Source organism: Lynx rufus, unplaced genomic scaffold, assembly GCF_022079265.1.
Source record: "Lynx rufus isolate CCGP_SWC_20201006 ecotype Redwood Valley unplaced genomic scaffold, mLynRuf1.p SCAF_3, whole genome shotgun sequence".
NCBI classification, from domain to species: Eukaryota; Metazoa; Chordata; class Mammalia; order Carnivora; family Felidae; genus Lynx; species Lynx rufus.
The window spans coordinates 168,970,472-168,997,862 of NW_025814845.1; the positions used below are offsets into that span (position 1 = coordinate 168,970,472).

At 38.3% G+C, this 27,391-nt stretch overlaps 1 protein-coding gene across 3 annotated transcripts in view; it reads left to right on the top strand.

The window, feature by feature from the left end:
- Window positions 1–24,755, top strand: part of ADAM28 (ADAM metallopeptidase domain 28) — a 72,910-nt gene extending 48,155 nt beyond the window's left edge. Inside the window, exons 15-24 of one of the 3 annotated variants that reach the window (XM_047091828.1) lie at window positions 1,418–1,520; window positions 4,168–4,327; window positions 5,281–5,361; window positions 5,670–5,748; window positions 19,387–19,495; window positions 20,450–20,528; window positions 21,193–21,258; window positions 21,773–21,838; window positions 23,131–23,190; window positions 23,990–24,755. In XM_047091828.1, the coding sequence (XP_046947784.1) occupies window positions 1,418–1,520; window positions 4,168–4,327; window positions 5,281–5,361; window positions 5,670–5,748; window positions 19,387–19,495; window positions 20,450–20,528; window positions 21,193–21,258; window positions 21,773–21,838; window positions 23,131–23,190; window positions 23,990–24,010 (824 nt within the window). In that variant the 3' untranslated portion in view covers window positions 24,011–24,755. Of the gene's footprint in view, window positions 1–1,417; window positions 1,521–4,167; window positions 4,328–5,280; window positions 5,362–5,669; window positions 5,749–19,386; window positions 19,496–20,449; window positions 20,529–21,192; window positions 21,259–21,772; window positions 21,839–23,130; window positions 23,191–23,989 lie in introns of those variants that run through there. The other 2 variants (XM_047091829.1, XM_047091831.1) reach the window with 2 other exon arrangements.
- Window positions 24,756–27,391: the final 2,636 nt, after the last annotated feature.

Consider the following 27,391-nt stretch of genomic DNA (forward strand, 5'->3'; position numbering starts at 1 on the left):
CCTCCCCCGTTCATGCTCTGTCTCTCTCTGTCCCAAAAATAAATAAAAAAAACGTTGAAAAAAAAAAAAAAAAAAAGAAGTACAAACATCTAAAGAACATTAAAATCATCTTAACTCACTAGCGAGAAGTAGAAGTACTGACACATTAATGAGTCAGGAGACATAAATATAGTAAGAAACAGGAGCGAAAAGTTGATTCCTTCCACGTTTGTCAAATTGGCAAAGCTTTTCTGCAGTTAATGCTCAGTTTCAGTGAAGCTGTGACAAAACACCCAGTTTTATAGTCTGGTAAGAACATGAGTTAGCACAGTCTTTCCAGGAAGAATTGGAAAAATGTATGTAGAATCTAAAAAGAAAATGCACTCCTTTCCCCGGGAATCGTATTCAGGAATATTTGTTTACAAAGGATTTTCAGCCAGCACTTTTTAAAAAAATTATAATGAGTAATTGGGAAACATCTCAAAGTCCAAGAGTGAGCATGAGTGAAAATAAATTATATAATATTTATGCAATGCAATTTTTATAGCTATGATTCTGCAGAATATGTAGTCATTGGGGAAAGGACAAGTGTATTGTTAATTGGGAAGCAGCGTGGTACCGGGAGTATGAATGATACCTTCCACAACATTAGCACCAAGACCTCTGAAGCTTGGGATTAGGAATCTGCTTTTCCTTATTATCCAGGCCTAGTTATTCACTTTTCTCAGTGTAGATATTTTATTTTATTAAATAACAAGGAGCCTGTAAATGTTACTGAGACCAAACAACTAAGAAAATACGGTAATAAAACTCATTTTATCATCTTGGACATTGTTCTGGAAGGGCATGGACAGTGAGTTGAGTTACAGATAAACCCAGAGGTTAAGGCACTTGGCCAAGGTCACACAGCTGCGATTTAGCTCCTGAACCCTGAACCACTGTATTCTGTTGCTCATCTGATGGGGCTCTAAGAAAGATTACATGAGAAATGAAATACGTGATGCTTATTGTTGTGCGTGCACAAAGCAGTTTGGCTAAACGTTGTAAGAAATGGTATTTCTCCTGGCAAGTATTACCAGGAGAGCATTCCAATGTCTGCCTGTGGGTTGTTAATGTTCTGATTGTGGCTCTCCAATTAAGTCTTTACATTTAGATGGAGTTTTCTTAATCTTAAGCATGTCAGCCATATTTCCAAATGTGTAGCTATCCATTGTTCAAAAAATAAATATTTAAAACATCATTTTAAATTCTAACCAGCTTTCTTAGTAACAAATTATTGCAGCCTGTATTTCTGACAAGGGTCAATGGGATTATGCCCTAACAGTGCTTCTCATGCTATGTATTTCATTAATTTGATGTTTCATGAACCCTCTGTGGCATCGAACGCCTTATCTCTTTTCTTTTCTAATATGTCCCTGCTGACCATGCCTGGTTCCAGGGACCAGCGTTGCAGATAAATCATGTTACAGCAGGAATGAAGGTGGGTCGAGGTATGGGTACTGTCGCAAAGTGGATGACACACGCATTCCCTGCAAAACAAAGTAAGTGGCCTTGTTGTTTGAACCTTCCTGCTCCACAGACTAGGGGACTCACTCTCTTCCAGACACACATTCTGATTCATTCCAGTTAAACAGAAGTGAATTTGGACATCGCCCATTTGATAAGCATCCATTAGGTGACTATTATGTGCTAGGGTTTCAGGCTACCGACTGAGTTAAAAAGACAAATAAGAAATGATCTCTTTTTTCCAGTCCCTCACGGCCGGTGTTTCAGATGACATCGAGTACAGTCGTTGTTAAATAGAGTGAATGTTTGGATGAAACACGCAGCAGTGAATGGGCCTGGCTGGAAATCTATACGTGGATTTAATAATATTCCTTAGGTGCTTTTCCACCTAAGTCTTTCATTATGATTCAAGGAGTAGAGACATTTGTCTACTCAGAAGAATAACCAATATAATGCTTATATAGTTTTATTTAAACTTGCCATGGTAAAGCATAAGAGACTCTTAAAAACTGAGAACAAACTGAGGGTTGATGGGGAGAGGGAGAGAAGGGAGGGTGGGTGATGGGTATTGAGGAGGGCACCTTTTGGGATGAGCCCTGGGTGTTGTATGGAAACCAATCTGACAATAAATTTCATATATTGAAAAAAATCTTGCCATGGTATTACAGAAAGAAAAAAAATACAGTAAGAAAAGATTGACAGTTCATCTGGAGAATTTGTTTTACTTTTTGTATTGATATTCTGGTGGGGAAAATTCTAGCATATCACAAGCAATGGGCTTGAAATTTCTCTTGATGTTTATTTATTTATTTGGAAAGAAAGAGCAAGAGAGTGAGTGGGGGAGGGGCAGAAAAAGAGGGAGAGAGAGATTTACAAGCAGGCTCCGTGCTATCAGTGCAGACCCAACGTGAGGCTCAAACTCACAAGCTGTGAGATCATGACCTCAGCCGCAATCAAGAGTCAGACATTTAATTGGCTAAACCACCCAGGTGCCCCAGGACTTCAGATTTTTGTATAAGATCTTTTTTTAATTCCACAGTTTTCAGACGACTTTTAAAATTCAAATTATCACAGATTAAACTTAGTACCTGCTCCAGATTTTACACAAAGTACTGCATAGCAAGAGACTGAAGACGGTTAACATTTCTCAACGCTTTTCTATTAAACAATAATTGTTCTAGATGATAAGTATTACCAAACTATATTTTGGACATAGTATCATCTCTTGGGGGTCTGGGTGGTCTCTCCTTTATAAGAAATCGGGACAGATTTAAAAGGGAAGACAGTTATGTAAAAAGAAATGTGTATGTGTTTTGGGGGGACCAACGTGTGGTTTGTGAGGTAGCGAGTGCGAAAGAGAGCAGAGTAGCTCCGTTTCCCTATGAGCATGTGCGCACGCTATTGTCCTGTATAACCGTTTGTATGAGCACTGGGTCATTTCCGCAACTAGCGGCACAAACGTATCATTCTTTCCACGGCCCGACCTCCTAGTCACTTCTGAGTAGTCATTGGCTGTAGTGGAGACTACGCCTGGAATTCTCTGTGCTCTAGAGCCTTCTGTATAAAGTGACTCCAGAAAAACACCTTCTCCGTTTTGGAGAGAATGTATGCCTTTCTCCACCCCGCAGTCACATTTCCTCACAGCTACCAGAAGCATCAGAAGAATCTGATTCTGTCACTCTCAGAATAGTTTTTCCGAGCCCTCCTCTGAATTCTGCATGAAGCAATTGGCTCCAATTTTATTGGCATCGACTTGACTCACCTTGGCAGTAAGTGGATGGCTTTACTGAGTGCTGAGCTGTTTCATCTTTATTTGCAGGGAGATAGTTCTTCCAGTAACCACACATGATGCCTTGCGTGCCACCCAAGACTCAGCCTTAGATAGACACAGTTACAGTGGGGAGAAATCCTCAGTGCAATTCATGAAAATAAGAAGTAACCTTAGGGCACCTGGGTGGCTCAGTCGGTTAAGCGTCCGACTCTTGGTTTCCGCTCAGGTCATGATCTCTCGATTCGTGGGTTCGAGCCCCGCATCAGGCTCCGTGCTGGTAGCACGGAGCCTGTTTGGGATTCTCTCTTTCTCTCTGCCCCTCCCCCATTTACACTGTCTCTGTCTCTCTCCAAATAAATTAAGTAAAAAAAAAAAAAGTACCTTAGCTGAAACAAAATAGAAACGGACTCCCTGTGTGCCCTTCATGATGTTACAAGTCCATTCTCCTTTATCTTGAAAATGACCTTCATTCCCAAGTGTTTCTTTTGGTCTGTCATGGCTTCTCCAGCTCCAGCCACTGCATTCCAATAAGCCAAAATGAGGAAAAATGAGGAATAAGACATATTCTTTCACGTAAGGCCACCTGCAAGAATTTGCACGCAAGATTCTGCTTTCTTGCAGTTGGCCGGAAGTTAGGCACTTGGCCAAAAATTAGCTGCCCGAGAACCTGGGAAATCAGGATTTTGTTGTGTTTTGTTTTTTTGTTTTTGAGTAGCAGTGTTTCTTGTTACTATGCACTAGTTCTATTACCGAAGAACAAGGGGAACTTTGATATAAAGGAGAACTAGGAATCTCTGCTCTAGGGAGAAATGCCATTAATTAAATACCGATAGGGAGCTGTGTTACATTTGTGGAAAACTGCAATTTGGATCCTGGTATTTTAACTGCAGCAAATTTTGGCTTTTCCTCAGTGATGCCCTGTGTGGGAAGTTGTTCTGCCAAGGTGGGTCAGATAATTTGCCCTGGAGAGGACATATAGTAACTTTCCTGACCTGTAAAATGTTTGATCCTGACGACAGCAGTCCAGAAATAGGCATGGTAGCTAATGGAACTAAGTGTGGACACAGGAAGGTAAGTTGAAAGTGTAGCTTTTAATCAAAATGTTCTTTGGTCTTGTTTTTTTGTCTTGATGTTTGCTACTCAAGGCCTCCTTCTGTTCCACGGAGGACAGTTTTCAAAGCAATACTTACGCCATTCTTTTATGCATGCCTACATTCACCCCGTCAATATTATTTAACAAGCAACTATTATGTGCTTAGTACTAGGTTATTAAACCTAGGTAAATTTTATTGCCCCCAAATCAGTAGGGTCTCAATAAATTATAAGCCATTCTGATAATAATAAAGAGAATAATAAAAATACTACTCATTTTTAGATAAATGATAATTGTTTGAATATTCCAGATGACATGATATTAACATGTTTTCCATAATGTTTTTGTTTGGAATGGGTGCCTTGTATCATGTGCAATGCTTAGCTCAGTGCTAAATATTTGTCTCAGGAGTGGACTGAAGGTGTAGATAAACAGAAAGACCCATGAGGAATGAAGTCAAATAAGGAAATATTCTCTAGAGAACTTTCTAAATATTTAAAATAAATATTATCTAGATCCCATATTCTTATTTGCAAAAGAATGTTGTTATTTCCCTAATAAAAAGGTCAGTTTGGGGGCACCTGGGTAGCTGAGTCGGTTAAGCATTCGACTTTGGCCCAGGTCATGATCTCACGGCTTGTGGGTTCGATCCCCACATTGGGTTCTGCACTGATAGCTTGGAGCCTGGAGCCTGCTTGGGATTCTGGGTCTCCCTGTCTCTCTGTCCCTCCCCCGCTTGTGCTCTCTCTCTCTCTCTCTCTCTCAAAATAAAAAAAATAATAATAATTTTAAAAAATTTTTAAAAAGGTAAGTTTGATAACAATAGTAGTGGCTAATAATATAAGACTAAATTCCAAAGGCTGAGCAATTTGCAGAACTGAAGCCATCGGGGATTGATGTGAACTCAGTGTTTTTTTCACATCACTTTCAGGTTTGCATTAACGCAGAATGTGTGGATATCGAAAGAGCCTACAAATCGACCAACTGCTCCTCCAAGTGCAGAGGGCATGCCGTAAGTTTTGAAAACGTTTCCCCAAGCTCGCCGAATCTTTTGGAAGTTCGGGTCAGTCCTGACGATGCTAAAGTACCGTTTCAGCGCTGAATGATACTAAGTCTGCCTAACCGCTCAATAGTTTGGTTCGATGTAAAAAATTTTCTTCCAGGCATCTGGTATTGAAATTCCCATGATGGATCCATACACTACGGAGGTAGTTGCAAGGGTGCAGAGCAGGGGTTAGTCCTTCTTCTGAACGGATGAACAGGCTCCTTGGGTTGGTGGTCAGCCCAGTGTGGAAACTGACAGGATCACTGCTTGTCTAGGTGTGTGACCATGAGCTCCAGTGTCAGTGCAAAGAAGGATGGGCCCCTCCTGACTGTGATGACTCCACAGTGGTCTTCCGTAGGTAACATTATGCATCTTGCTCTCCTCTTCCAAGCTTGTAGTTCGTAGTACATTAGATTTCGTCGCCTTTTTTTCTCTCCTCTTGGAATTCTCGTTCCGTAAATATTGAATCTAAAATATTAATCTTCAAGGTTTCTAACAACTTTTCAATCATATTTTCTAGTCCTTATGCTCCTGCTCGACATACGAAAAGATCTCCTCAAATTTTAGAGCTGCGATCTTATTTTAATTTCCCCCATTTTCTCGCTTTATGATTATTCTATTTTCATAGCGGGCTTGGCTTAATGTACAGATATAGAACTCTCATAAAACTCTCTAAGAATCTGGCTTCGGTTATTTTTGTAGGTTCACTGCTGTCCCTTGAATCATCTCTGTTTCTTTTGAGTTTGATTGATTTGTCTTTCACCCTGTCTCTTATTTCACTGTGCTGTTTTTTTCTTCAGAATATGGGACCCTTGTTGAATGTGGGATTAGGCTGACTCGAATTAGCTTGCATGGGTTTTCTTTGTATGTTTTTGTGCTTGTTGTACCTCCTGATACCTCTCTGGATGGGACATCTGGATGTGAGCTCAGTCGGTAGATAGAGAGACCTCCCTCTAGGACTTCGGAGTGGTAAGCAGCCAGGGTGGGAATCCTCACCTCCAGTCACCATGGTGAAGAGTACTTGGCCCAGGAGAGAGCTCTTCATTGCATTTACTTCCCGAGAGAGCTGCTTTTCCTCCACGCTCTTTCCTTGATCCTCCCTTGTCTGTCTCATCTACTGTGGGCATCTGCAGTTAGCCTCCATTGTGTTCCTCAGGCTCTTGAATCCCCCATTGCTTCTAGAGAGCAGTTCTTGGGTCTTTGCCCAGAGGCATAGCCCACTATTATTCTGCATACACAAGGGATGGGGGTGCAGGTGGGGACAGGCCTGACCAAACCATCTGTCCCAAGTTCAGATTCTCTGTTGGCTTCCCAAGAAAAAAATGGCATCTACTTCTGACGTTTGGGCTATTTAAAAAAAAAATTGTTGGTTCTGGGGTGCCTGGGTGGCTCACTTGGTTAAGTGTCTGACTGTGGCTCAGGTCATGATCTCATGGTTCATGGGTTCAAGCCCTGCATCGGGCTCTGTGCTGAACGCTTGCTCAGAGCCTGGAGCCTGCTTCAGATTCTGTGTCTCCTTCTCTCTCTGCCTGTCCACCACTTGTGCCCTGTCTCATTCTGTCTTTCAAAATTAAATAAATGTAAAATTAAAAAAAAAATTTAAAACAATTATTGGTTCTTTGCTAGACTTCTTAAGAAAGAATAGCATTTACTTCTGATGCTTAATTATATATATGCTTTAATACATATATATATAATTCTGATGCTTCTGAGCTATAATTTACTTTGTTTCTGTCCACCTAAATCCCCTAAAAATCCTTTTAAACTATGACTTCCCTCATGTTGAACTTTGTTTCTTCTCTTGATTGGCTAAATCACTTCCATTAGTAATTTTTTCTTTCTTTTTACATGAAACTTAACGTTTTTAAGGATTTAACTCTGTTGCTAAGTAGAAAACATGAATAGCGGATAGGATTGGATTAGATTTTTTAACTCACAGTTTTAACTTCATGACTCTTGAGAAGTAGATACTGATATTCAAAGTTCAAAACCTGAGGCTACCCTTATTTTGTTTGTTGGTGTCGTTAAATAACCCCTTAACAATAATGTTTCTTTTCTCTTAAATGTTTTCAGAATTGCTACTTAATGAAAACCAGTCATCATGTTATGCCTGGGTAATGTTTTCTTTTTATTATTTCAATTGTTTGACAGTGAGGTGTTTCAAAGTGAGGATTTGTTTCTTCAGTTCCAGGAATGTGTCTATTATTACAGATTTTAAAATGGATTCTGTTCCACTTCTTTGGTTTCTAATTCAGAAATATAAATTATTTGTATCAAGTATCTTGACTAGATGGCCTTATTATCTTTTTTCTTGGCATTGTCTATTGCCTGTTAATTTTTGGGAAAGTCTTTCAAAATTATTTTCTGTAAAATACAGTGAATTTTTGGCAATGTTAAGACTCCTATTTATTAGTTATAATGACATTTTATTATATTTTATTTTTTTTAGTTATAGTGACATTTTAAAATATTCAGTGACATTTTTGAGTTTCCTTAAAGCACTTTTTTTTTTAAATCTTTATTTATTTTTGAGAGAGAAAGAGAAAGAGAGCACAGCAGAGGAGGAACAGAGAGAGAGGGAGACACAGAATCCAAAGCAGGCTCCGGGCACTGAGCTGTCAGCACAGAGCCCAACATGGGGCTCAAACTCACGAACCGTGAGATCATGACCGACCTGAGCCTTAGTCAGATGCTCAACAGACTGAGCCACCCAGGCGCCCCTCCTTAAACCACTTTCATATCATTCTATTATCTTCTCATTTCATGTCTTCTTTTTTTATAATCTGTTGTCATTTTGTTCAGAAGACCAAGCAGATGCCACCCTAAATTTACTTTGACTCTTTATAGCTTTTATTTCTGAAAGCATAGATTCTATATGTATTCTACCTCTGCATATTATTTTAAACCTAATCTTTTTTTATATTTTTATGCTTTTTTCCCCTCAATTGCATATCATCCAATAAAGGAGAATAAACTCCAACACACATTGTTAAAGTATTTCTTGAAAACTTTAAATCCAAGGACTGGTGATGCAAAGATACATTATACTACATCAAATTTATATCTTAAGGGAATCAAGGAGGCAGCTGGAGTGGTTCATGATACAATTGGGGACGTTTTTCTCCGAATCACTTATGCTCCTTGTTAAAACCACTGTGTCAAGATTCAACTTCATCCATTAGGTTTTCTTTTTGTTTTGTTTTTGTTTCCATTTCTGGTACTACCTCTGACCCAACCGTCAAGGAAAGCCTCCACCAGACTGGTGAAAGTCCTCTAATTCAGGAAAGTGTCCTGCCTCCAAAAGGACAGACCTCAGCGGACAGTTTTCATGATATCCAGGCTTCGCATCTAAACCTGAATGAGAAAAATTACGTTTCTATTTTTATTAAATTCTAACTAGAATTCAGAAGTTTCTACGATTACAGGGATGTAAGGCAACAAACCACCATGGTCTTAGTAGTTCCCATGACTTTGTCACCCATACAAATCATATATATTTTTATATCACATTGTGGTTGCTGCATAAATCTTTATTTTTTAAAAATTTATTTATTTAAATGGAAGTTAGTTAACATACAGTATAGTGTTGGTTTTAGGAGTAGAACCCAGTGATTCATCACTTACATATAACACCCAGGGCTCATCCCAACAAGTGCCCTCCTTAACGCCCATCACCCATCTAGCCCATCCCCCCACTACCTCCCTCCAGCAACCCTCAACTTGTGCTCTATTGTTAAGCGTCTCTTATGGTTTGCCTCCCTCTCTGTTTTTATCTTATTTTTCCCTTTCCTTCCCTTATGTTCATCTGTTGTGTTCCTTAAATTTCACATATGAGTGAAATCATATGAGATTCATCTTTCTCTGACTGATTTATTTCGCTTAGCATAATACACTCGAGTTCCATCCGTGTTATTTCATTATTTTTTGATCACCAAGCAATATTCTGTTGTGTATATATATATATATATGCATATATATATGCATATATATATATATATATATATCACATCTTCTTTATACATTCGTCAGGTGATGGACATTTGGGCTCTATCCATAATTTGTCTATAGCTGACAGTGCAGCTATAAACATCGGGATTTCCCTGATGAGGAGTGATGTTGAGCATGTGTCTGTTAGCCATCTGGATGTCTTCTTTGGAGATGTGTCTGTTCATGTCTTCTGCCCATTTCTTCACTGGGTTATTTGTTTTTTTGGGTGTTGAGTTGGATAAGTTTTTTATAGATCTTGGATACTAATCCTTTATCCAATATGTCATTTGCAAATACCTTCTCCCATTCTGTCGGTTGCCTTTTGGTTTTGTTGATTGCTTCCTTAGCTGTGCAGAAGCTTTTTATCTTGAGGAGGTCCCAATAGTTCATTTTTGCTTTTGTTTCCCTTGCCTGCGGAGACTTGTCTAGTAAGAAGTTGCTGTGGTCAAAGAGGTTGCTGCCTACATTCTCCTGTAGGATTTTGATGGCTTCCTGTCTCACATTAGGTTTTCCATCCATTTTGAATTTATTTTTGTGTATGGTATGAGAAAGTTGGTCCAGGTTCATTCTTCTGCATGTCACTGCCCAGTTTTCCTAATACCATTTGCTGAAGAGACTGTCTTTTTTCCATTGGGTATTCTTTCCTGTTTTGTTGAAGAGGAAATGGCCATGCATGTATGGGTCCGTTTCTGGGTTCTCTATTCTGTTCCATTGATTTCTGTCCGTTTTTGTGCCAGTACCATACTATCTTAAGATTACAGCTTTGTAATATAGCTTGAAGTCCAGAATTTTCATGCCTCTAGCTTTGATTTTCTTTTTCAACGTTACTTTAGCTATTTGGAGTCTTTTCTGGTTCCATACAAATTTTAGAATTGTTTGTTCTAACTCTATGAAAAATGCCGGTGTTATTTGGATAGGGATCGCACTGCATGTATAGATTGTTTTGGGTAGTATAGACATTTTAGTAATATTTAGTCTTCTAACCCATAAGCATGGAATGTTTTTCCTTTTTTGTGTGCGTCTTCTTCAATTTCTTTCAGAAGCTTTCTCAAGTGTTCAGTGTACAGATCTTTTACCTCTTTGGTTAGGTTTATTCCTAGGTATTTTATGGGTTATGGTACAATTATAAATAGGATCGATTTCTTGATTTCTCATTCTGCTGCTTCATTATTGGTGTATAGAAATGCAACCAAATTCTGTACATTGTTTTATGTTCTATGAATTTGCTGAATTCATGGATCAGTTCTAGCAGTTTTTTGGTGAAGCCTTTTGGGTTTTCCACATAGAGTGTCATGTCATCTATGAAAAGTGAAAATTTAACTTCCTCCTTGCCTATTTGGATGCCTTTTATTTCTTTTTGTTTTCTGATTGATGAGGCTAGGACTTCCAACACTATGCTGAATAACAGTGGTGACAATGAACATCCCTGTTGTGTTCCTGACCTTAGAGGGGAAGCTCTTCATTTTTCCCCATTGAGGATGATATTATCTGTGAGTCTTTTGTATATGGCCTTTATGATTTTGAATTATGTTCCTTCTATCCCTACTTTCTTGAGGTTTTTTATCAAGAAAGGAGGCTGTATTTTGTCAAATGCTTTTTCTGCATCCATTGAGAGGCTCATATACTTTTTATCCTTTATTTTTACAATGTGGTATGTCACATTGGTTGATTTGTGAATACTGAACCAGACCTGCAGCCCAGGAATAAATTCCACTTGATTGTGGTGAATCATTCTTTCAATGCACTGTTGAATTCAATTTGCTAGTATCTTGTGGAGAATTTTTGCATCCAGTTTTGCCAGGAATATTGGCCTGTAATTTTCCTTTTCAGGGGGGGTCTTTGTTTAGTTTTTTTTGTTTTTTTTTTTTTTTAATTTTTTTTCAACGTTTTTATTTATTTTTGGGACAGAGAGAGACAGAGCATGAACGGGGGAGGGGCAGAGAGAGAGGGAGACACAGAATTGGAAACAGGCTCCAGGCTCTGAGCCATCAGCCCAGAGCCCGACGCGGGGCTCGAACTCACAGACTGCGAGATCGTGACCTGGCTGAAGTTGGACGCTTAACCAACTGCGCCACCCAGGCGCCCCCTTTGTTTAGTTTTAAAATCAAGGTAATGTTGGCTTCATAGAATGAGGTGGGAAGCTTTCTTTCCATTTCCATTTTTGGGGGTCAGTTTGAAAAGAATAGGTATTAACTCTGCTTTAAATGTCTGGTAGAATTCCCGTAGGAAGCCATCTGGCCCAGGACCTTTGTTTGTTGAGAGATTTTTGATAACTTATTCAATTTCTTTGCTGGTTATGTGTCTTTTCAAATTTTCTGTTTCTTCCTGTTTCAGTTTCGGTAGTGCATGAGTCCCTAAGAATTGATCCATTTCTTCCAGATTGCCCAGTTTGTTGGCGTATAATTTTTTATAGTATTCTCTTAAAATTGTTTGTATTTCTGTGGTGTTGGTTGTGATGTCTCTTCTTTCATTTGTTATTTTATCTGTTTGGGTTTTCTCTCTCTCTCTCTCTCTCTCTCTCTTTTGATAAGTCTGGCTAGGGGGTTTATCAATTTTGTTTCTTCTTTCAAAAAACCAGCTCTTAGTTTCATTGATCTGTTCTGTATTTTGTCTGTTTGTTTCTGTATCATTTATTTCTGCTCTAATCTTTTTTATTCCCCTTCTTCTGCTGGCTTTAGGCTTTATTTGCTTTTCTATCTCCTTTGGATGTAAAGTTAGACTGTATATTTGGGACCTTTCTTGCTTCTTGAGATAGACCTGAATTGCAATGTATTTTCTTCTTAGGATTGTCTTTGCTGCATCCCAAAGGGTTTGGACTGTCATATTTTCATTTTCATTTGCTTCCATATATTTTTTATTTCTTCTTTAGTTTCCTGGTTAACCCATTCATTCTTTAGGAGAATATTCTTCAACCTCCATGTATTTGAGGGCTTTCCAAACTTTTTCTTGTGGTTGATTTCAAGTTTCATAGCTTTGTGATCTGAAAATATGCATGGTATGATCTCGATCTTTTTGTAACTGTTGAGGGCTGATGGCTACATGAATCTTTAAGTATCACATATATGTATCTCTAGTTTGAAATTACAGTGGTTATTAATCTACCATTAGATCTTATAATTTAGGGCTTAAAAAGAAGCAAATATTTAACTATATTGCAGATTGTTTTATAATATTTTGACAAGTGTATTCCAACATCATTGGCTTCCTTTTTAGTGCTATACATTTTATTAATGAATTTAAAAACATTCAGGGAGGGGCGCCTGGGTGGCTCAGTTGGTTGAGTGTCCACCTTCGGCTCAGGTCATGATCTCACGGTCCGTGAGTTGGAGCCCTGCGTTGGGCTCTGTGCTGACAGCTCAGAGCCCGGAGCCTGTTTCAGATTCTGTGTCTCCCTCTCTCTCTGACCCTCCCCCGTTCATGCTCTGTCTCTCTCTGTCTCAAAAATAAATAAACGTTAAAAAAAATTTTTTTTAATAAAAAAAAAAACATTCAGAGAAAGGGCTTACAGGTTTTATCAGATTTCCAAAATGATCTGTGGCACATAAAAGGTTAAGATCCCTGCTCTATAGTATGGCCATATATAACCATGGGCTTTCAAGCTTACTTAATTAAAGCCACTTTTTCAGTAAAATTTATACAGAAAACATATAAATAGATACATTCAATATATTATTTATATACATTTATACTGTAACATATATATATATGTAATATAAATTATAAAATGAGTATTCATACAATGCAATCTGGGCAAAGGAACAGAGCATTGCCAGCAGTCCAGACATCTCCTCCCCTGGCCCCATACCTGTCCTAATGTCCTCTCTCCTTCTGAAGGTTAACCCTTTCCTCTATACCATGTTTTCAAAATCATGCATGTTCTTACATGTATCTGAAATTAGTTTATTTTTGCTATTGTGCATAATATCACAATTTTGTCATGTATTGGTGTAATTATATATCTATATATCTATCTATATCTATATCTATATATCGATATCGATATTGATATAGATATAGATAGATATAGATATGACAATTTCCTTTCTTACTGCTTTTATGGATACTTCAAGGCTATGTTGAAAAAAATTTCCATAAATGTTATCATTCAAGTCCAGTTTTTTAAATGCTTATTTATTTTTGAGCGAGGATAAGTCGGGGAGGGGCAGAGAGAGAGAGAGAGAGACAGAGAATCACAAGCAGGCTCTGCGTTATCAGCACAGAGCCCATGTGGAGCTCGAATTCATGAACCTTGAGATGATGACTGGAGCCGAAATCCAAGGTCGGAGGCTTAACTGGCTGTGCCACCCAGGCACCCCACATTCAAATCTATTTATCTTAACTATATCATACCAAATTGTTTCTGGGGTGGTTGTACAAATTAACACTCCCAGCAGCAGTGAGTATAAGTCCCTATTGTTCTACCACCTTTAAGCCATTTGCCATTGGCAGATAGCAAATTTTAGCCCCTTTGGCTAAGTTTTTGTGACGGCATGTTGGGTTTTCAATTTTGCTTTCTGTAACTACTACCACTCTGAATAATAAAAGAACATTTCTTTATCTTTTGGCCATTTGGATTATATTTTCTGTGAAGTGTTTGTTTAAGCCTTTTTGTATTTCTAGTGAGTTGTCTCTCCCCATCTTTTTATTCACTTGTGTATGTTTTAATATTATATTTTTCATATCAACTATTTTCAGTTATATATGTTAAAAATAACTTCCCTCCTTCTGAGTTTTCTTATGCTTTTTGTGGTGTTATGTGATCATCAGAAGTTTTTAATGCAGTATAGTCAATTTTTTCATCATTTCCTTATTGTTAGTTTTGTGTGTGTGTGTGTGTGTGTCCTTTTTAAAGGAAATTTTCCCTACTCTGAAATTGTGAATATATATCTGTGTATTGTCTTCTAGAAAGCATTATTTTATTCTCTTTTCAAATTTAAGTCTCTATCTGAAATTTTGTGTATGATGCATATGTTTAATTTCATTTTTATCCCAGATGGATGCCCGATGGTCACATCATCATTCATTTGATCATCCTTCCCTAAGGCTCCACAGTGACACTTATCTAATAAAGCAAGTGTTCATATATGTGTCTTTCTGGGATATCTGTTCTTTTCTGGTGGTCCTATTTATCTGTGTACTAGTATGGCACTCTTTTACCACCAGGTCTTTGAAATAATTTTGATCTAGGTGGTCCTTTAACTCTGTTCTTTATGAATGATTTGGTTAGTAGTTTTTTGTACTTTCACATATAATCTCAAGTTACACACTCAATTCCTGTTGGGATTTTCATTTAACATAGACCACATCTGTGGTCTCTATGGGAACAATGAGCACATATAAGCTGTTGAATTCTGAATCTATTGACAAAATGTCTATCCGTTTATTTAGTTTTTCTTAATTTTGCCAGCTAATACTTGATAGCTTCACCACAACAATTTTGCATATATTTTATTAGGTTTGTTCCTAGGAATTTAAGTTTTCCTGTATATTTTAAATGGGCTCTTTTGAAAAATATCTTTCAGCTATTACTGGAATATAGAAATTCAACTAATTTTTGTATATTCATTTTTGTGCCAAGCACCTATACTACCTCTCTTAATAATTCTAGTAATTTATCTGTAAATTTTAGATTTCCTACATAATCATATTATTTCAGAAAATGACAGCTTTGTTCGTATCTCTCTAATCTTTACAATTTTAATTCTTGCATTTGTTTTCCTTCACTGAATAGAGCCTCCCGTACAACAACGCAGAATAGAAATAGTGATAAAAAGTTTCTTTGTTTTTCTTCCAATCTCAAAGACTTGCAGTATTTTGCCCCGGTATCTGAAGGTATTCTGTACATATTTAGATCTTCTTCAGATTAGGAAAATTCACTTCTATTCCTACTTTGCTGAGAATTAAATCAAAGACATTTTCTTTCTTTATTGGGTGAGATTTCTTACCCCTTTATTCAGCTAGTATTTCAAAATAAATTGATTGATATGTGAGCATGTATTTAACTTTGCAATCTTTGGATAAACTCAACATAGAAACAGTGTGTCTTACACATATTGATGGATGATGTTTGCTATTTTATGCCTGTGAGTGATACTGTCCCGTAATTTCTTTATACTGTACTTGCTCAGTGTGGGTGTTGTTATGGTATGTTATGCATAGAAAATGAATTAGAAAGTATTCATTTTTTATATTCTCTGGAATACCTTGTATAAGAATAGAAGAGCCGATTTCTTTAGTAGTTATAAAACCCTTCAGGCTTTTAATTTCTTCATATATAAATTTTGTTATATTATGGTTTCCTACACAGTTTTTCTGCTTTATCTAAATTTAATTTGGCCATCACATTTACTTTTTTTAAGTTTATTTATTTATTTTGAGACAGAGAGGGCGTGAGCAAGTGTGAGCAGGGGAAGGGCAGAGAGAGGGGGAGAGAAAGAATCTCAAGAAGGCTCCACACTGTCAGCGAAGAGCCCAACGTGGAGTTGGACCCACGAACCATGAGATCATGACCTGAGCCAAAAGCGAGTTGGATGTTTAACCGACTGAGCCACCCAGGCTCCCCCTCACTTTTCTTTCTATCAGTGTAATCTGTAGAATCGTTTTTTCTCTTTTTAAATATCATCCAAATACAAATTTTCAATTGTTGTTATTTTTTTATTGTTTTTCTTTTTTTACATTTTGTTTGCTATTTCAATTTATACTGTAATTTATCCTATTCCAGTCCCTTTCCTTAAGTTTATTTTGTCTTAAATAAATTCTCGAGAGGGATATTTGGTTCATTAACTTTCAGCCCCCTTTTTCAATACATTTTTTGAGGTTTATAAATCCATACATTTTTCTCTAAGACCTCTCTTAGTTGTCGTCCATTTGCTAAAGGATATTTTCATTATCGTTTGATTCAAATTATACTGTGTTTTCCATTTTCTCTCTTCTTTGGCCCTTGAAATGCTTAGACATATGTTTCTTAACGTGTGTGCTTATTCAGACTTTCCACGTGTTGTTAAATTAATACTTCACATAATCCCATAAGGATCAGAGAAACTACTAGGGTAAGAATCTGTTGATATATGTGGAGACTTGCTTGCTGCGTGGCTCGGCATGTGCCCGTACTTGTGCGTCTTCTGTCTGTGCACACAAAAATATGTATTCTACGGTTGTTCTGTGCAGCATTTTCTATGTTCGTGAGGCCGCCTTTGTTCACCGTGTGTGCGTGTATCAATCCCTGCTGATTTCTTGTTTGTTTGTGCTATCAGTTACTGAGCCAGGAGTCTTAGAATCCCTCACTATAACTGTGAACTTGGTTATGACTTCTTGTTCTACCAGTGCTTAGATCTTTTGTGACCACGCTACTATTACATAAAAGTTTAGAACTGTTATGTCTTCTCAGTGAACTGGCACTTTAATCCGCATGCAATGCTTCTGTGTATCTCCGGTCTTCTTCTTTTACAAGTTTTTTTTTAGTGTTTGCTTCTTTTTGAGAGAGAGGAGGGCAGTGCGCGAGAGGGGGAGGGGCAGAGAGAGAAGGCGACAGAATCCAAAACAGGCTCCAGGCTCTGAGCTGTCAGCACAGAGCCTGAGGAGGGGCTTGAACTCACAAGCCACGAGATCATGACCTGAACTGAAGTCGGCCGCTTAGCTGACTGAGCCACCCAGGAACCCCTTCATGCTTTTTAAAGTCTATAGGAAGACTAATATAGCTGTACCAAATTTCTGTTGGTCTCCTTTGCATTGGTATAACATTTTTCCGTACTTGTTCTTTCATTCTTTCTGAAGCATCATGTTTTATATCTGTCTCTTGTTTTTGAAAAGTGTGGAAATATACACATTCTTAAATTTTTAGTCTTACGATATATATTTTTAAACCAGGGTACTTAGTCCATTTAAATTAAAGGTAACTACTGATATACTTGGGTGTAATTTACAATCATATTATATGATTTTTATTTGTTCTCCTGTTCTACGTTCCTTTTTCTCTTCTTCCTTGCTTTCTTATGGACTTACTGAGGATTTTAATCATTCTATTTTTCTTTTTATTAATTCAGAGATTATGTATTTATTTTATATTATTTTAGTGGCCATTATGAAAATATTCATTTTATTTGGTGTTTTAAAAAATCGACATTACTTTTTAGAAAAGTTTTGGGTTCACAGCAAAATTGAGCAGAAAGTAGAAAATCCCCATATACCTTCTGCCTGGCCATCCTTCCCTGACGCAAAGCCTTCCTCACTATCAACATCCTCCACCAGAGTGGTACATTGTCACAACCGATGACACACAATTGTCACTCAAAGGCCATAGTTTAAATTCGGGTTCATGCTTGATTTATTTACTTTTCATTCCTTCCTGCATTTCTGAACTTCCAAGACCAGGATCATTTTCCTTTCTGTCTTTCTGGGTTCCTGCCCTCTCACTAATCTTTCATTTTCCCCTATTTCTTAAATTTAATTTTCTTAATGTTTGTTTATTTTTGAGAGAGAGGAAAAGCACGAGACAGGGAGGGGCAGAGAGAAAGGGAGACACAGAATCTGAAGCAGGCTCCAGGCTCTGAGCTGTCAGCCCAGAACCCAACGTGGGGCTCGAACTCACGAACTGCAAGATCATGACCTGAACCAGAGTTGGACACTTAACCAACTGAGCCAGTGAGATGCCCGTTCCCCAAATTTTTTTTTCAAATATTGCATAACTTTAACAACTTTTGTTTTTTTTTTTTGGAAAAATGTCTTAGTTGCTCTTAGTGGGAGAGTTAGTCTGAATTTCCCAGACCACCATTACCAGAAACAGAAGAGTGTATTTTCTCTTCAATTATTTCCATCTTCAAATGCATACCTACTTCCAATTACGATACTTCTCATCTGTCTTATACCCCAGCTTTCTCTGCAGACCTTGTCCTTTCAAATTAGGGGTGTTTGTGAAGCAGTCAATTTCCTCTTTATTTCTTCTGGTGCCATGTTAGTCTTCCGAAAATAGTTACAATTTTAATGTTAGTGCCAGTCCTTTTTTTTTTTTTTTTTTTGATTCTGAATATATCTATACCATATTCAACACAAACCCTTCAGAATTTTATTTCCTTTGGCCTTTTGGATCGGAATTGTTATGCAAGGTGGAAAATATTAGATGTTTGTTATTATCTTAAAATTCTGCTTCTGACATATTTGCCTCCGTCTGCACGTATGCGTGTTCACACTTGGGAGTTTTTCTCGCGTTTCTGCAAAATTTAATCTTATTATTGCTCTGCTGAGCTCTAATAAGAAAGCAGTAGTTGTTTGCATTGCCCCCTCTCACTTGTACCTCCTGGTCTCTGAAGCTTCTATTATAAGAGAAATTAATGTCTGCGGTAGCAAAAGATTGAAGTTGCCTTCATTACTTAGATCAGGAATTAAAACAGAGGAAACACCATCTAGATCCAGGAAACGTGTTCAAATCATGCCGCAGTTCACTGGGTCACATGATCTCTTTTCTGTCCGTAATCATTCTGCTCTGGAGCCAACATCAGTAAGACACTCGCTTGTGTCGCTCTCAATTCTGGTCTTCGTGTCTTCACTCCTTATTTGCTACCGACAGGAATATGATCTCAAGCCTTCCGTTTCTTTTTCTCTGCTTCCAAGGCTGAGTGTGAAAAGTGTGCCACTCCTTTTTTTCCATCTCCTGACTTCGTATTTCCTCTCCTCTCCCAGCCCTACACTTTCCAGAGGTTACAGACGTCGTGCCTTCTAAGAATTCTCAGCAGCATGAAGCCTGACTTCCCTCATATGCAATGTTTAGTAAAATATGGATTTCCCCTTTACTTTCTCTATCTGCATAACATTACAACACTCAAGATCAAAATGCATTTTTATTTTATTGACTATTAGAGATTTTCCAGGGAATGCGTGTTTTGGACGGGGGGTGGGGGGCAGGTGGGAAACGGGAGGTGGAATTTGTGATGAGAAAAGAAATAAGGACTAGAGTGATGCATGTTTGTGAATTTCTCATGCCCTCACCAGCTCTGCTTCTCTTTGTTGCAGACTTCTCCATTGTGGTCGGGGTGCTGTTCCCCGTGGCTGTCATATTTGTGGTGGTTGCTATAGTAATCTGGCACCAAAGCCCCAGACGAAAGCAGAAGAAAGTCCAGAGGTAGCCTTCTATCTTGCTTTGGGGACTTTTTGGCCTTTAATTTATTTTAAATTTAAGGAGGTGACCCAAATTCTCAAAGTTAATTAGGGTTCCCTTCGAATACTCTGAAACGAGTCCGGATGCATTTTTTTCTTGGACCAGATGCTGGGTGTCAGTTTTACTGGGAAATCCTGCACAGTAAGACATGTCTTTTTGTGTTGATCACTGTATTTATAATTAATAAATATAATTAATAATATAATTAATAGAGTTATTCTAACTCTCATCATTAAGGATTTTACAGCCATTGTAGGAATATAATGTGTAACACTTATCGGTCGCTAGCTTATGACACGTGCTGTGCTAAGTCTTTTTGCATTCATTATCTCTAATCTTCACAAGAAGGTTGTGAAGTACTAACTGTTAATGCCATTTTATAGATGAAAAGGTATTGTATATTAATTCTTACAACACTCTTGCAAAGCCAGGCACTTTACACTTGTCCTAAAGTGGAAGCAAAGGTTCAGAGAGGCTAAAAATATGTTCAAAGTTTTACAAAGTAAATCAGTGGAATCTGGCTTTCCACCTAGATTGCCTCGTCTTTCAAACACGGTCTTGACACTGTAGCGTCTTTCTAGCATTTTTAAAACACCGACTTACTCACATGTAATGGGTTTTCCTAAATATTGAGTGACTAAATCATTAATGAAATAACATAATTTTTACAACCGTTGATTCAGTGCCATCGTTATTAGGAATTCAGGGCTCTGTAGAGAATCACAAAGAAAATTCGTGGTGGTGATTATGAATTCCAGGACAAGGAAACGTTAAGAATGTCCTAGAGAACAGAAGAAAGGCCAGTCAATGACCAAAGATGATGCAACAGGCAAAGGAAATTGGCAAACTTCTCTTGAATGTCCTCATCATGGTGAAGGAACTGCTAAGTCAATGTATATGATATGCTTTCATATACAGGCCAGCATCTACCACTGGCACCAGGCCTCGCAAACAGAAGAAGAACCCACAGACGGTGAAGGCTGTACGACCCCAAGAGGTGAACCATAGTTGGTAGTGTGTTTGCCTTGGGCCCCGGTTCATGATTCTCTCATTGTCTCTTCTATCGTTCCTACTCAGCGGCGTTTTACAAATCCAGTCCACCAGTTAGTATATAGTAAGAATTTGGGAGCTCCGTAACTACACATTCAGAAATTTCTCCTTTGCCTTTGTTTTAAATCCAAAAGAGTTTTCCCCAAATGCAGAGGCTCTTTGCTGAAGTTCACAAATGCAAAGAAGAGAACAAGGAAGGCAGACTCCAGATCTCTCTCTCTCTCTCTCTCCCCCCACCCACACACACTGACTGTAGGTAGATCCTTTCCCTTTTGCAAATGTCCCAATAAAGACAACGATATGTATAGTTCCATGACAGCATATATAATATGTATAACCCTTAAAGCCCTGGCTGTGTCTTGCAAGTTTAGAAATTCGGGTAGAGGTTGGTTAATGGCAATGCCATTGGCCGTGATGTTTAATGGAAACTTACCTGTCTCTAACAGCTCTGGTTACAGCAGAATGCAGCAGCGGGGCCACTGTGATTTCCTGTCTGGTCTCTTGTGTCATCTCAGTTTCTGATCTCCCGTGTCTTGGAGGACTGCTTATTTGGAAGTTGAACTTAGGAAACCGATCATTTCATTTTCAGATACTATTATTATTTTTTTTAGATGACTCAGATGAAGCTCCATACACCTGATCTGCCAGTAGAGGGCACTGAGCCTCCAGCTTCTTTTGTGAGTTAGCAACCTCTCTTAAATATCGCTTCCAATCTAATAGCAGGGAAATACTAGCAAGAGACATAACCCACGATAGCCCATTGTTTCCTCAGAAGAATGTGAAAATCTGTGCGAATATTTATATGAAAGCTAGATTTTCCTGCAAAACTTTTTGAAAATGCAAAATGTGAGAAGGTGGGCTTTTCCACTACATTCCTACGTTTAACCTCTGAACCTGAATTATGGCGGTAGGAAAAGTTGGTAACTTAATAATACGAGAAGAGTAGAAATCTCCTGTATAGAGTGCCGTCTTCGTCGTCTGTCTACTGGCGCTGAGCTTATTTCTGAATCGCACGTGCATACCTAAATGAAAGCACTTGAACTTACAGGTTTAGACTATTTTCATGGGCAGGATCATGAGTTCACCATGTCTAGAAATGATTGAAGCCTTTCCATTCAGCACATCTCTTTTCAAGGCCCCATCTTTGCATTATTTTTTTATTTTATTTTATTTCTTTTACCTTTTCACTAGCTAATTACGAAGCCAGATTTTCCACCGCCCCCAATACCTACAACCGTGTCCACTTCCTCTTTCCTTGTAAGTATCAGGTAGTCACTAGTGACTCCTTAAATGTCATCTGGGCTGGATGTGAATGGCGTCTGTAAATCTATAGATTCTTTCTCAGGATATGTGCTCCCTAGGTCAACCTGAGGTATTGTAGCACACAGGTATATCTGAGAAAGCAAGGCCTACTTACTATCTATAAATTAGTATGGGTATTAATTTTTTGTTGTTAAAAATAATTCTTTTATTTTATTTAAAAAATTTTTTTTATTATATGAAATTTATTGTCAAATTAGTTTCCATGCAACACCCAGTGCTCATCCCAAAAGATGCCCTCTTCAATGCCCATCCCCTCCCCTCCCCTCCCTCCCACCCCCCATACGTTAAAAATAATTTTACTGTTACATAATCATCAAGAAATGATGACTAGTTCTGCTATAGGAGGTAAACAGTGTCCTTCAAAGGATAGTTTCTAGATGCTTACTTTGGAGAATATAAAATTTTAATATAAATTATATTTTACTTTTTAATATGATATAGACAGAATAAGCCCTATATTAGCCACAATTGTCTGTGGAAGATAGGATATTAAAAAACAGACCAGGGGCGCCTGGGTGGCTCAGTCGGTTGAGCATCCGTCTTCGGCTCAGGTCATGATCTCGCGGTCTGTGGGTTCAAGCCCTGCATCAGGCTCTGGGCTGACAGCTCAGAGCCTGGAGCCTGTTTTGGATTCTGTGTCTCCCTCTCTCTCTGCCCCTCCCCTGTTCATGCTCTGTCTCTCTCTGTCTCAAAAATAAATAAATGTTAAAAAAATAAAAAAATAATAAAAAATAATAAAAAAATAAAAAATAAAAAACAGACCATATGTAGGCAAACCTGCAATAAAAGTCAGGCACTACGAAGTAAAATAGGATTCATTCACTTGAGTAATTACTGAGCACATTGTTTCTTCATACTTGGTACTCTGTTGTGGGTAAATGAGAAAGAACTAAATTTTTTTTTCAAAAAGTTTACATGCTTAGTGTGTAAACTAGTCATATACATATAGAGCACTTAATTCCTCGCGTATTTTTTTGCACCAAAGCAAGTCATACGAACGAGAAGAATGTGGTCAAAAGGGAAATGAATGGGGTCAGATTAATTTAAAGTAAGAAAAAGATCCATTGACTATGTGGTTAGAATTTGAACTCGACCCCGAAAGTTGGGTAGAATTTAAATGAGTGATGGGGAGGTAAGGAATGATTTAAATTAGGAAATAAATATACCGAAGATTGGAAATGCATAGCATTTCTAATGACCTACTATTATTTTTGTCCCTAATATAGTATGCCACAAAAGTGCTTCCCTCTACTGTTTTTAAGGATAAAACAACGTCAACACCTAAGGTAAGAGATCAATAGCCAAACTGTTGAAATCTTGTCACACTCCTACTATGAAGGAGAGAAGTTCTAACCATGTCTTCCTGGAAGATGTTTGCTAAGAACAGTGTTTGTATGATTATAGGATAGGAGCTAAGATGTCTTCCTTCTTTTTTAAAAAATTTTTTAAAAGATTTTTTTTAAAAGTGTATTTATTTTTGACAGGGAGAGAGAGAGAGATAAAGCATGAGTGCGGGAAGGGCAGAGAGAGGGAGACAGAATATGAAGCAGGCTCCAGGCTCTGAGCTGTCAGCACAGAGCCCGACGCGGGGCTGGAACTCACGGACCGCGAGATCATGACCTGAGCCGAAGTCGGACGCCCAACCGACTGAGCCACCCAGGCGCCCCTGAGATGTCTTCCTTCTAAGTTTGGTCAAACCCAAGAGGAAGATGGAAGGGTTTTATCTGGAAAGGGATGATGATCCTAATATTCGTCATTTTCTCAGAAATATATCCCAGAGAAGTGAGATAGAGGACATTTCTCATAGAATAATCATCCAATGTCTCATAAGTTTTCTGTTGATCCCTCACCTCCTTCATATTATACCAATTAGTCAGATGCGTATTTGGATCCCAGTGTGAGGTTTTTCTCACTTTCTTTCCCTACCTTCCCATGTTTCCACCCCTTCACTGTGATATATCAAATAATCTATAAAATAGGATGTGTGACTACACAGAATTTATTTTAATTTCTTAAGAGTTCAAAAGTTATATAATATCTAAATTTTTGGAATAAGTTGATCATTTAAGAACTTGTCTTTTTCAGGGTTCCAACCCAAAGGTCTGAAGCAGCAACTAAGCAGGTGGTGGGTAATAATCAACTTAGAAGACTGGACAGTCTGGACGGAAGAGAAATGTACTTACTTTCCCCTTATTATTTGCTTTTGATACCCAAGGATGTTAACATTTCTTTCTTTCTTTCTTTCTTTCTTTCTTTCTTTCTTTCTTTCTTTCTTTTTGCTTCTGGATGGGAGAGGGACTGGGAGTATGTTAACATTTCTTGATTCATGTTCTACCTTGAGGAGATTAAACAAAAATTTTCTAGAGAGACATACTTTTGAGAATCTTTGTATGAATTTAAGATTTCTATTCTCCATATTCACGGGAAAGAAGATGATTCTAAACAAAGAGCTATGAATCTGACGTGTCTAATTAGATGACTTTCCTAGACACCCCCCTCTTCTTACTGTTGTATTGATTACTAGTTCCTCAAATATTTTGAGTATCTTGATTTTCTCATTTAGTAAGAAGTAATTTGCCCTCTGCTTAAAGCCAGCAAACAAACAAATAAAAACCCTGAGTAAATTACAGGAAACTGAGAGGGATGGAAGAACATTGTATATTCATCATTAGATAACTAGCAACATCTTGATTGTTTTGACAATTAACCTGTCAAATTAGAACACTGACAACAAAATCATATAAACATTCTCTGATTCATATAACATCTTTTTTCCTACACCATTTATTGCAATCCTTATTAGCTATGTCATTTGAAGTTTACTATAAGTGAATAAAACTTTATTAGTTAATTTTTTTCCCAGAAATTTGTATAATTCAGTTACTGGCAAGGTTAAAGTGAACTTTGCTTTCTAAGTGGAGAAAGTTTTAGTTACATAAATTCATAACGTAAACCAGAGGTTTTAAACTGGTAGTTTGCAGGACATATCTGGACTACAGAGTTGTTTTATTTGGATGGGATGATTTTGGTCATAACGTATTTTAAGATGTTTTGAATGCATTGCCAATATTTAAAAATTGGGAGATCTTGCATAAACATCCAGAGTTCCAGCTTTTTAAAAGTAATCAAATGATTTGGCAGCCCTGGAATCACATTGCCCACAGCAACCATTAGTCTAGTTGACTGGTGTTGGCATAAACATTATTGGTTGCCTTCCTTGCTTTCAGAACACCAGTTTTATTCAGCTGCCCATGTTTTAGAAAAGGCACTCCAGACTCCATCTCCGGAATAAATTGCTATTACTGTAAAGCAGTCATAATAATCGTATTTCCGTTACTAGTGCTTGATTTGGTAAGTGTATGACTTCGCTCTTTTTTGTTTTGTTTTGTTTTGCCGATGAGACAAGAGAAAAGATACCTTAGGAAATTTCTACAAAATATATTCTTCTGGCTGTCGGCATCTGGATAGCCTATCTGGTATTGTTGCAACCATGTTGCGATTATGAGGGCAAGGCTGATATACTCAGTAAGATAGAGCAGAAAGGTAAAAAGAATAAAACCTGGTCTCTTGATGATGTCATTGAACTGGTAGATTAATAACTGTTGAATTTACCCTATACTTTATTGGGATTTCCTGTTATGTGATCAATAAAATTTGCTTGCTGTTTAAGCCATTTCAAGTTGGGTTTTATTTTTTTCTTTTCTTTTCTTTTCTTTTCTTTTCTTCTCTTCTCTTCTCTCTCTTCTCTTCTCTTCTTTCTCTTCTTTTCTCTTCAAGAGACAGAGCATGTGCACGTGAGCAGGGGAGGGGCAGAGGGAGAGGGGGAGAGAGAATCTTAAGCAGTCTCCATGCCCAGTGCAGACCCCCAATGTGGGGCTTGAGCCCGTGAACCGTGAAATCATGACCTGAGCTGAAATAAAAAATTGGATGGCTTAACTAACTGAGCTGCCCAGGTGCCCCCCCCCCCCGATTTTCTTAATTGCTTCAGAAGTCATCCTATCTAATAAAGTAGCCGCTACCATTATCGGGGCACATGCTTTCCATGTGGGAAATTAGGGCCACTTAATCTTCACCGTTTTGTTTGTTTGTTTGTTTGTTATACTTGGCCCGTTTACCAACTTCCACCATGGACCTGGTCCCATACACCTTCCTTTCCATGGGGGACTTTACCCACCAGAAATTTGTTTCGTCTCGCAGTGTGAGTTTCTATATAAGCTCATTCTGGCCTCAAAAGTGAAACTCAGTCCCCAGCAAACCCAGAATCCATCTGTCAAATCACTCCTATTATAGCACCCTTTCCTTCCATGTGGGAGTACACTAAAGAACACATTAAGCCTATGGATCTTTCCTGTATTGTTTATTTTATTTCTTTGTTTGTTCTTCGGTTTTTGTTTTCATTCCTGTCCCTATCTCACTCTTTTTAATACTGATAAAATAGAAAACTAGCTACCGCATGACCCAAGCTAAAAATCAAACATCCGCTCTCAAGAGGAGGCATCTGAACTTCTCTGTAAATTCTGAAATGGTGGCCGTAGGTGTCTAATGCAGAGACCTCACAGCTCCTTATGAAGACAGATACCTCGAGGACAATGACGGTAAAATGATTCTCTTATCCTAAGACTTTGAACCCAAGCCCTGCCGAGTTTCCTACTGAGCTAAACTGTGGGACAATTTAGACAGTTCAAAGACTTTGATTTCACAGTCCTGTTTTCCAAATTAGATCTGCCACTTAACCAACCTTAAGAGAATTCCTCGATGTGACGTTTAAAAAATTTTTAACATTTATTTGTTTTTGAGACAGAGAGAGACAGAGCATGAACGGGGGAGGGTCAGAGAGAGGGAGACACAGAATCGGAAACAGGCTCCAGGCTCTGAGCTGTCAGCACAGCGCCCGACGCGGGGCTCGAACTCACAGACCGCGAGATCGTGACCTGAGCCGAAGTCGGCCGCTCATCCGACTGAGCCACCCAGGCGCCCCTCGATGTGACGTTTAACCACCTCGAGTATGCTACCGAACCTGCTTGTATAATTGGTTGTTTTTACTTTCTCTGCTTTAAGATGATAGATTAAACTATGGTCTTTTTCAGGTACTGTATGGCTGGTGTAGCATGTGGTTTCTCTAAATACTCCTTAGCACCTCACCAAGTTACTGCTTTTTATGAGTTTTGAAAATGTTTTTAACTTTGCATGAAATGACCAAGTTGTGTGAGGTACGGGTGACAAAGAGCACACCTTTTAGCTGCAATCAGAAATTGTGGACAGGGTGAAACTGTATTATTACTTAAGTGAGTAATAATGCCACTTATACGGTAACGACTTGAGGGTGGCCTCTGAGCGACAGCGTGAGCTGCACGTGTCAGGCCAACAACACGGAAGGGGCTAATTCTGCCAATGAACATGGAATGAGCTCAGGAACAGCCCCCATCCCAGGTAGACCTCAGCTGCTATCTGATGAGAAAAACAGAAGCAGAAGACTCAGCTCCGGTT